Below are 10,043 nucleotides of genomic sequence, written 5' to 3' on the forward strand. Positions count from 1 at the left end.
TCAGGGGGTGCGGATAAGTTATCTTCGACCTCGAAAGACATTACAGCTGGAGGTGACGAGGTCGGGCTCTTTCCAACCACTACTGTTACTTTCTCGCTGACTCAAACAAGTTTTGCGTCATTCAGATTCCAACATTGTATTGGATCTTCGGGCTTTATGTGCGAAGCCCCTTATGCGAACCCGCCGTGGTTGCTCAGTGGCTATGGTGTTGGGCTGCTGAGCACGAGGTCGCGGGATCGAATCCCGGCCACGGCGGCCGCATTTCGATGGGGGCGAAATGCGAAAACACCCGTGTACTTAGATTTAGGTGCACGTTAAAGGACCCCAGGTAGTCCAAATTTCCGAAGTCCCCCACTACGACGTGCCTCACAACCATATCGTGGTTTCGGCACGTAAGACCCCATAATGTAATTAATTAATTAATTTGACCTTATGCGCTCGGGCTGTCGGCGTCTCCTGTCGTCGCCGTCACGGTAAGCAAGCGGCACGCGTTCGTCGTCGTCTTCCACAGCTGTCTGCGTTGCCGCTCATCATTCCCGTGTAGAATTTCACTTCTGTCGTCGTAAGGGGAGGCAGTGTGAGTCCATTAGTGGTGCATCACTGCAGCTCGCTAAAGCGTGGGCGTGAAAGGTGTTCAATGAAAGCGGCATGCATACCCGGTTGTAGCGCGATAGCTAGCCCGATAGAAACATACGTAGATACATAACCCTCGGAAAGTACGTGAGGTACCCAAAGAATGCTGACGCATTAAACTATAATAACTTCCAAGAGCATAATCGGAAAACATTGGCGTACACGTACTTAATGCGTCTTTGCTCCAGTGCGTAACGCGGAATCTTCGGAGCATAAGGTCATTTCCTTAGACTTATTGATACTCGGGCATACAGGATTGGTCACAAGTTCTTCCGGAATGACCTTTTGGAATTCCGAAACAACTTCCCGAGCGATCCAGGCAATTAAACACGCTTCGAATGTACGGGAAGTAAATGGAAATCAAGAAATTATAAAGTAAAGTGAAGCGGTCTCTTGCCTCGAAACAATGCTGACAATTTCGTCCTCGGTGTCCAGCAGGTCCTCGATAAGCGACGTTTCGGTGTCAGTTGGCGTTGAACAGCACGTAGAGGTCCCTCGCGTACTGCAGCCGGGAAGCTCGTGACGTTGTCAAGTTCCGCCAGCGCTGCCAAACGACGCTCGTCTGAAGCGAGTTCACGTGCAGGCTGTATCTGGGGGAAAGCAATCACCCTCGCAAATGTTAACCACACGCCATCGACTGACTAACCGCGAATTGAAGGTTCTCTCAAACCAGTAAAGGCTTTACATCACTCAGCGTTCTTCATTACACTCTGCTCCTTCATCAAGTGCAGGCGATGAATGTTATTTTGACACGTAAGGGACACTACAGGCAAAAAAAAATTACGAAAGAAAAACGCCGCTCATACGACTTCAATACAAAATTTCGGGAGCACCGATTTCAGGATGACCGTCCACGCTAAATGCGATCCGCATTCAAACCATGTGGTGACATGCCGCATTGCCATCACCGAAATGCACCATGTTTCATGTAGAGTTGTTTCACACACTGCTTCATGTGGTTCAAACGCGTGCCTCTAACAAGGAGGACGAAACAGCAGAGAAGCATGAAAAATTGAAATGACGGGCAGTATTCGAGAGCGGGCGGTGAACACATTGCCGCCAGATAGGCTCTGACTAAAGTAACATCTGCTGGCGGAAGAAACGCCTACACTGGGCAGGAGCACTACATTGTAAACGTGAACGATAAGCTTTTACAGCTGAAATACCTTGTGAAACTCCACAGCTGAGCATATTTTTTCATCCTCATGAAGTAACTAAGTAAAAATCCGCAGTTATACTTCCTTGACCAAATGATGATTTCTTTTGAAAACACCAGGGGTGTGCAAATATTCGAAACTTCCGAATAACGAATCGAGTGGTGTCCTATTCAATTCTTTTTTGAAATAGACTATCACTATTCGTAATTGGGAATATTTTTCGAATACTTATCGAATAATTAAAAACGGCAGCCGCGCCCAAGTAAACATAAAATTGTAACAAGCGTACGGAGACATAAAACATGAGAACTTGCGTACTAGAGCAGGCTACGCCACTTACGTAGCCATACTTTGCAGGCTGTACAGCTATCATTCGAGCTCTCTGAAGAGCCCTGTGCATGCCATGAAACTACGTGTTCGTTCATAATGCTCAATTTGTGATCTTAATAAACAAGGCTTCATAACGCGCTTTGTAAGGACAGAAACTCGCTACCTTTAAGAATGCTGGGATGTGAATATCATTTTATATTAATTGGGACAGCGGCTGTTCATTAACCGAAATCTATTCGAAAAGTATTCGATTCGAGTCGCTTCTGGCACTGTTGGATTCATATTCGAATTGGTCTCAAAAATCATCACCGTTAGCACTCCCCTAGAAAACACGATCAGAGCAGACAGACCGATGGAAGATGATCGGCTGCAGTGGTCTTACACGCACGATGTAAAGGAAATGAAACGTCACCCTATGGTTCACATATCACGAGAGCTCTCTGTACAAATTCCAAACAAAGCCATAAGTGACTAGGGGTAAATCCCACTTCCAGTTTTCTGCCTCAGGTTTCCACATTTATTCCCGGAAAGTTCCTGCAAATATCTTTAAATGCGTAAGCATTCCTATTCTCACTGAACGAGAAAAACCATCCGTCCGGCCCGTAGGACGATCGCTTTCAAGATAGCGCGAGCGAATTCACCTGCGTGCTTCACCTTCATCACCAATTCTTCTTGCGCCGCCGTCCGCATCAGTTCGTGTCGCTGCAGCGCTGTCGTTGTACTGGTCGGATAAAGTTTCATAACACTGATAATGACGCCGGGCTAAGTGGAGATGAGCAGGTGGCACAATGCTTACGCATATTTTGACAACTCACACAGGAGTTTCTGTGTAAATAATTTTTTTATTGATTATGCCTATTCTCGAATTTTTTTGCACATTTAGACAGGAGATAAACTTTCTGTAGTTTTTTTTTTCTTTTTTTTAGGAGGGGGGGGGGCGGTTAAAGGGTTAAGATCGGTCGCAAGTTGAGCAAGCAATCTTCTTTCTCTAAATTGAGTAAAATGAAGGCTAATACGGCTTTCGTCTAAGCCTATAGCACTGTAGGGTTCGTTACGACTCTGCGCTGTTTTTCTTTTTTCGCGCGCTCCTGCTCATGGATACTCACTCGCCGTTTCTTTCATGCCGGCAGTCAATTAGGCTCCATGGTCGTCATAGAGGGTTTCGTAGGTACAAAAGAACATTCATTTTAGGTTAGCAAGATAATAAAAATACGACAAATTTGTGTTGACAGAAACCCACTAGGCAGGCCTAGCATATGGCGGCCTTTACTACGAAATACGTCCATAAAAGAAACAAATCCTTTGGCTTAGCTTACGAAAGCAGCACAAGGCTACCTGCCGCGATAGCTAGCCCAGCCTATGGCATAGCGCTGTTGACCTCGAGGTCGAGGGTTCGATCCCGGCCGCGGCGTCCTCCTTCCAATGGATTGGCGGCGGAATGCAAAACGTTTACCGCCACTTTAGCATACGTTAAAGAGGATGAAGGCGAAAGCCTGCGCGCTCACGATACATCAATTGAAAAACAAAATTGAATTTCTCACAGTGAAATCCGTCAGAAAAATGGTAAAGTACGACTTTACCATTCGGCGTCGTATTCGCCGTCGGATTCTTTACCAATCGGCGTAGGATTGTAATTTTAATGTACGAGAAAACCTAATTCTGCTACGAGGAAACTCAAACACAAACCCCTTTTCCAGCATTTCTACCAGACCTACAGCCGCGCGTTCGGGTTCTTTATTTGCGAAAATAATATCCAGGAGGCGCTCGTATCCTAGGCAGGTCAAAGTGGGACTTCACCTGCTAATTAGTTTTCATGGGCCCCATGTCGCAGAAAATACGATGTCGGTGTCGGCGTCAACGGTGTCCAATAATGCTATCGCGTTCCACTCCTAAGGGCGAAGCTTGAGCGTACTCCAATTTTTTTTAAACACATGTGCTATGAAAGACGCCATAGAGCTGGCCTCCGGAATACTGTCAATTACTTGCGATTATTTATCATGCACCTAATTAAACGTATAGAAGAGAGAGATAAAGCGAGATTGGTTGACAGTGAAGAAAAAAAGCCTACTGACCGCACCGTAAGTCTCTAGTGCCCGGCTCCCCGCTGAACATCGTTCAGAATTGTGGGACAAGGAGAAGAGACTGAAAAACGACAAAGACAGTGTTTCTGCATTCTGCCGTCATCAAAAAGCGGACGCCGTGGTCGTGAATGTAAGACGTGACCTTGCGATCAGCAGCAGGAAAGCATAACCTCCGAGATACCAGCAGTGGCTACGTTCAATGTTTGCAGGGTAGATCAAGACAGACCACAGATCTATCGACATCTGGCTGATCTATCTTCATCACAGATTGCTTGATATGTGTTCTAAGCCTAGCGGACCGGCCGCTTGGTTTTATGTAAGGCGCATACCTGGACTCTTCGGGTAGTCTTCGTAGGCTGAGCTCGAACCACAGCGGGACGCCCCAGTTGATGTTCAGGTCCAGGACGACGTCGAGGAAATGTCTGTGTCGGCCGCTGGAAACGTGGGGCCACGGAAGTCCTATCTCCGCTAGGAAGTACGTCATCGACTCCCTGCCGGCGCTGGATTCGAGGCTCTCCGAAATGCACGCGTTGTAGAGAGCGAACGCCGCTGCGGTTTAAAAAAAGAGGAAGACGGGGGAAGAAATATGCGGAGATTGTTTGGCACACGCCCTATTTTTTAAAGAAATTAGGCAAACACGTGATGAAGCGTTTACTGGTGCACAATCAAAGCGATTACTTCATCGAGTGATCAGCTTACCGCAAGATCAATTTAGAAATGTCCCCTGCAACATCCTCCTCGTCTTTTCTTTATTATTTGTAACCTCCCAAGTGGAGTGCAAACGTTAGCAGGTTGGGCTGGTGTTCTAGCTCTGGACAGTCAATGTACACTCCTTTGTTCGGGCTGCCAGTTGTCGGTACTTGAACGCGACCACGTTAAGGACCCCGTGTCGCAGAAAATCCGGAGTCGGCGTCCGCGGCCAAGAAAATCATCCCAAAGCACCACGACCACACAGGCCCTCCGTGTGGCGCAGAGGAGCTGGTAAAATAAATGAATTTCTCAGAGCAAAAAAAAAAAAAACTTGGAGTACGCTTAAGCTTCGTCCTTAAGAGTGGAACGCGATAGCATTATTGGACGCCGTTGACGCCGACACCGACACCGCATTTTTTGCGACATGGGGCCCGATCAAAACGAATTAGCAGGCGGAGTCCCAATTTGACCTGCCTAGGATGCGAGCGCCATCTGGATATCATTTTCGCAAGTAAAGTACCCGAACGCGCGGCTGTAGGCCTGGTAGAAATGCTGGAAAAGGGGTTTGTGTTGGAGTTTCCTCGTAGCAGAATTAGGTTTTCCCCTGCATTCAAATTACAACCCGACGCCGATTGGTAAAGTCGTACTTTACCATTTTTTCTGGCGGATTTCACTGTGAGAAATTCAATTTTTGTTCACCAAAATCTTGCACCACGTGGAGGGCCTGCGCGGTAGGGGTGGTTGGGGATGATTTCCTCCGCCACATGCCGACATCGCACGCCGGTTACCGACGCCGGATTTTCTGCCTCACGGAGCCCTTAACGCCATCGCGTTAAAATGCGTCAGAAAAATCGTAAAGTACGACTTAACCACAACCTACTGGTAGGATTGCGTCGGAATGTAAGTTGAATGCACGAGAAAACGTAATTCGGTTATGCGGAAACTAATACACAAACCAATTTTCCAACGCTTCTACCATTCACACAGCGGCGCACCCAGGTTGGTGTTACTTGCAAAACACCATCCAGATGGCGCTCGCCTCCTGGGCATGGTAAAGTAGGGCATCCTACGTCAGCGTAGGTAGCCTGCATGCAACGCTGTTTTCATGCGGCAGCGGCGCTGAGGCGAAGGTGCAGAAAAAAGAAAGCTGCAGTTGCCGGGAAGCCTGACAAACAGTCAGGGATCTTTGAATTCTATCGCGTTCCACTCTTAAAGGCGAAGCTTAAGCGTCCTCCAGATTTTTTGCACTTGAGATTGACCACCAGCAGCGAACTAATAATTCACTATTATTTACTGAGCAATGACAAGTAGCCACTTAGTGAAGAGTGACATGGCCAGAAACTGCGGGCCAATTGACCTTGAGACGCCACGCGGCCTCGCTCTGTATTCGGGTGCTGGGCGCTCCTAACTGAATTGTAATTAGAGTTACAAAAACTGCAATTCTTTTGCCCTATTGGAGCTGGCAAGTGGCAAGTAAACTTGCTGTTGCTTAAGACATATTCATGCGTTCGGTCTGTGTGCAGCATCGATAATTTGTTGGCAGAACGTTTCAGGGCACTAATGTCCTACGCGCAAGTGACTAATTACGTGGTACTTTTTCATATCATGTGCTCTTTCTTTTCAGCCAGGAAAAATAAAAACATAGCAAATAATTAATTACGTGGTACTTTTTCATATCATGTGCTCTTTCTTTTCAGCCAGGAAAAATAAAAACATAGCAAACAATTTCACGGCAGAAAATTATCTCGACGTATTTTAATAGGCTCTGCAACTTTTCAGTTGAAGATTTCTCGTGTAAAGCAATACTTTCAAAGTTCGTTAATTACTGATAATTAATTATCTAAGCTCATAGTAAAAGATACTTCGAGTGACTAAGAGGACAGCGAGCAATGCTAAGTTGGTCACATGCTCGTTACGCACGCGCGGATCAGAACCCTGCACGTAATCGCAGCAAAATGCACGGCGCACCGCAGAAAATACCAGTGCGAGCACTCAAAGACGGCGCTAGTTTACAACCACCTGGAATATAGCCGAGTCTGAAAAAAATCTACTCTTCACAGTAGCACGTGGGCGTCACGGCCGCGTGAAACCATCTCTTGTTTCACTGTTTCGAGCGCCCTTCGGCTGTTTCGCTCTAAACAGAAATAAGATTACAATCAACGCCAAATACGAACGGCGAGGCACCCAAGCTGCTACTTGAGATGCTAATCAATGTGTTTAACAACGAATATGCTCCTCCGTATACGCAATGAGCATGCCACAAAGAACGTCCACCTGCATGCTATGATTTTCCGCGCGTCATTTTCTCTGTATTCAAGACTTTCACTTTGCGCCTGCGTGTTGAAGTTTCAGTCAAAACGTAAATATAAGTAATAACTGCATTTGGTTGTCCTTACACCGATTCGTGCGCCGTGAACTGCACCCACATTCTCACAAAGTGCGACTGAACATACACGCATGGAATTGCCAAAACCACCACGCTCGTCGGCTTGTGCTGATCGACCACCCCTTACCTGCTGGTCTCTGGTGCTGCTCGAGGAAGTGGCTTCCACGCACGTACCACAGCCTGCGAATCTCCTCCATTGTGTTGGTGTATAGCTCGTGCGGCCAGTGCATCCGTCCGCAGGCGTAGGCGTCCGCGTTGCAACATGGGTCAGCGCCAGAATTCAGCCCCGACGCAAGCCAAGTCATTTGCGCCCGGCAGTCCGCGGACCTGTTCCGTCATTTTGAGGGTATGAGTAGAATGAACGAGTACAGCAGCGTAAGGTTCTCGTGACCTACGGCGTAGGAGATCCATGCAGCAAAAGGCGAGAATGCTGTTAAAATCTTACAAGCCCTACTCTGACATTTATGCATTTTAACTTACGGTTTACTTAGCATCCGGGCTCGTATTCGCCCTGTGACTTTCGTTTTGTACATTTGCATTGATATACGAGGGTTGACTTGGAATTTTCTAGCCTAACCCTGCTGGAAATATTTCTCATTTACGATGATGATGATGGTCATCATCAGCCTGTATTTATGTCCACTGCAGGACGAAGGCCTCTCCCTGCGATCTCCAATTACCCCTGTCTTGCGCTAGCGTATTCCAACTTGCGCCTGCGAATTTCATAACTTCATCATCCCACCTGGTTTTCTGCCGTCCGCGACTGCTCTTCCCTTCTCTTGGTACCTCTTCTGTAACTCTAATGGTCCACCGGATATCCATCCTACGCATTACATGGATTGCCCAGTTCCATTTTTTCCTCTTAATGTCAACTAGAATATCGGCTATCTCTGTTTGTTGTCTGATCCACACCGCTCTCTCCCCGTCTCTTAACGTTAGGCCTAACCGTTTTCGTTCCATCGCTCTTTGTGCGGTCCTTAACTTGTTCTCTAGCTTATTTGTTAACCTCCAAGTTTCTGTCCCGTATGTTAGCACCGGTAGAATGCAATGATTGTACACTTTCCCCTTCAGCAACAGTGGTAAGCTCCCAGTAAGGATTTGGCAATGCCTGCCGTATGCAGGCATCTTGCCTCTATTATTGTAAACACGTTGCGCTCGGTAACATACTACCATTTCGGAGACAACAACGACGAAGGAAGGAGCTATGACGGACACCCGACCTCACTTCTCAAGAAGACGACACTGACGCGTCACCTTTTTGTGGCTTGAGGAGCTTGTTTCGCTATATCTGGTACCTCGACATCTGCATCTGTTGCATCGCGACATTATAAAGTCAAATGTATAAGGACTTTTTTTTTTTTGCCCTGGACCCCCACCTGCAGCCGAAGACCGCCTCGGGTGCGTGGTGCCGCTCCATGACCGCCCACAGAGCCCAGGCGCCGAATGAGAGCACCAGGAAGGAGAGCAGCAGCAGGCTGGCGCCCAGAACACGGGGCCAGAACCGACCGCCCAGTTTGACGGTCGTCATCGAGTGCGCCATCTTGAAAGGCCAATCAGTTTTTGTAGGCGCACTCGGGTAAGAAAAAGCTTGAAAAGTATAGTCATCGTTATCATGTTCATCATGCTTTTATTGGCAGAGACCCCTTCCAGGGTATTACGTAAGTAGAGTCGGAGGGGAGGAGCATGGACGTGAATAGCACAGTTGTAGTGAAAGCAAAGAAAAAAGAAACAGCATCTAAGCATATTGTCGCGATACAGAATAACAGGACACGCAGACAAGAGACGACGACGAAAAGGTTTTGTTGCTGCGGGCGCTTCCGCCGCCATGTTCTAGTGTCAGCTGGTGCCTTCAGCATTCGCCTTGAATAAACGGCATTTGTGCTTGTTCCCACCTCGCAACAATATGATGGGCGCAAATGGGAATGGGTGTGGGCATCGAAGGCATTTCGAACGTAAGGCATTGCAGAAGTGTGAGTAAAGTAATTAGTTCTGGAAAGAGGAAATGAAACACGAATATTGCAAACATAAGGCTTCTTAGCAGCGAATCTAAAACAACGTTTTTCGCTTCTAAAAAAATTGAACAGAAGACAGAAAGAATAAATATAGTAAAGCTTGATTTCCTACAGTAACTGCAACAATACGTAGCCATTTGTTAAAGTGTAGTGTGAGAATAGGCCGAAACAGTCACAATTAGCAGTGCCATTTTGGCAACAATTCCCTGAAGCGGCTAGTGCACTATGTGCCTGCGACCTATACAATGGCATGCTGCCTGAGCAGTAGCAAAAGTGATCGTTTGTACTAGGCCATTACTAAATAGTTGATGCCAAATGATTGAGTCAAGTGTTTCAGTTTAAAACAGATGAATTCGATTAGCACGCTAAATTTTTAATATTAGCGTACACGTAATCTCTCGCAGTGATTATTCTTTGAGAGTCATGTAAGTCACTTCACGGTAAAAATTAACGCCTTTGCATCAGCGTTGTGTGCACAACATCTTGAATGGATTTTCGTTGAATGTGTTATGAATTGGTGGTTAAGAATAAACGCCAAGGGAGAAATCGTTCATCAATACACGGGCGAAATGCAAAAACGCCCATATGCTTGCGTTGTAGTGCACGTTAAACAACCCAAGGTGGTCAAAATTAATCCGCAGCCCCCCACTACCGCGTGCCTCAATCAGAACTGGTTTTGGTACCTAAAACCCCAGAAAGACGTGCTACAACTACACCACGCTGCATAATGTTACATAAAAAAATTTGTGGCGAT

At 46.8% G+C, this 10,043-nt stretch overlaps 1 protein-coding gene across 1 annotated transcript; it reads right to left on the reverse strand.

The window, feature by feature from the left end:
* Positions 1-1,096: 1,096 nt before the first annotated feature.
* Positions 1,097-8,817, reverse strand: LOC125943418 (uncharacterized). The gene is made up of 4 exons (XM_049662718.1): positions 8,654-8,817; positions 7,405-7,604; positions 4,531-4,750; positions 1,097-1,223 (listed from the first exon to the last, which is right to left on the reverse strand). The coding sequence occupies exons 1-4, from the start codon at positions 8,815-8,817 to the stop codon at positions 1,097-1,099; spliced, it is 711 nt and encodes a 236-aa protein (XP_049518675.1).
* Positions 8,818-10,043: the final 1,226 nt, after the last annotated feature.

Source organism: Dermacentor silvarum, chromosome 2, assembly GCF_013339745.2.
Source record: "Dermacentor silvarum isolate Dsil-2018 chromosome 2, BIME_Dsil_1.4, whole genome shotgun sequence".
Taxonomy (NCBI): domain Eukaryota; kingdom Metazoa; phylum Arthropoda; class Arachnida; order Ixodida; family Ixodidae; genus Dermacentor; species Dermacentor silvarum.

Excerpts from the sequence above, each read along its gene's own strand:
- LOC125943418 (XM_049662718.1), bottom strand. The coding sequence starts at position 8,817 with ATGGCGCACTCGATGACGACCGTCAAACTGGGCGGTCGGTTCTGGCCC. Across the intron at positions 4,751-7,404 it reads GCAGCACCAGAGACCAGCAG|CGGCGTTCGCTCTCTACAAC; the intron begins GTAAGGGGTGGT and ends TTTAAACCGCAG. Across the intron at positions 1,224-4,530 it reads AGACTACCCGAAGAGTCCAG|ATACAGCCTGCACGTGAACT; the intron begins GTATGCGCCTTA and ends GCTTTCCCCCAG.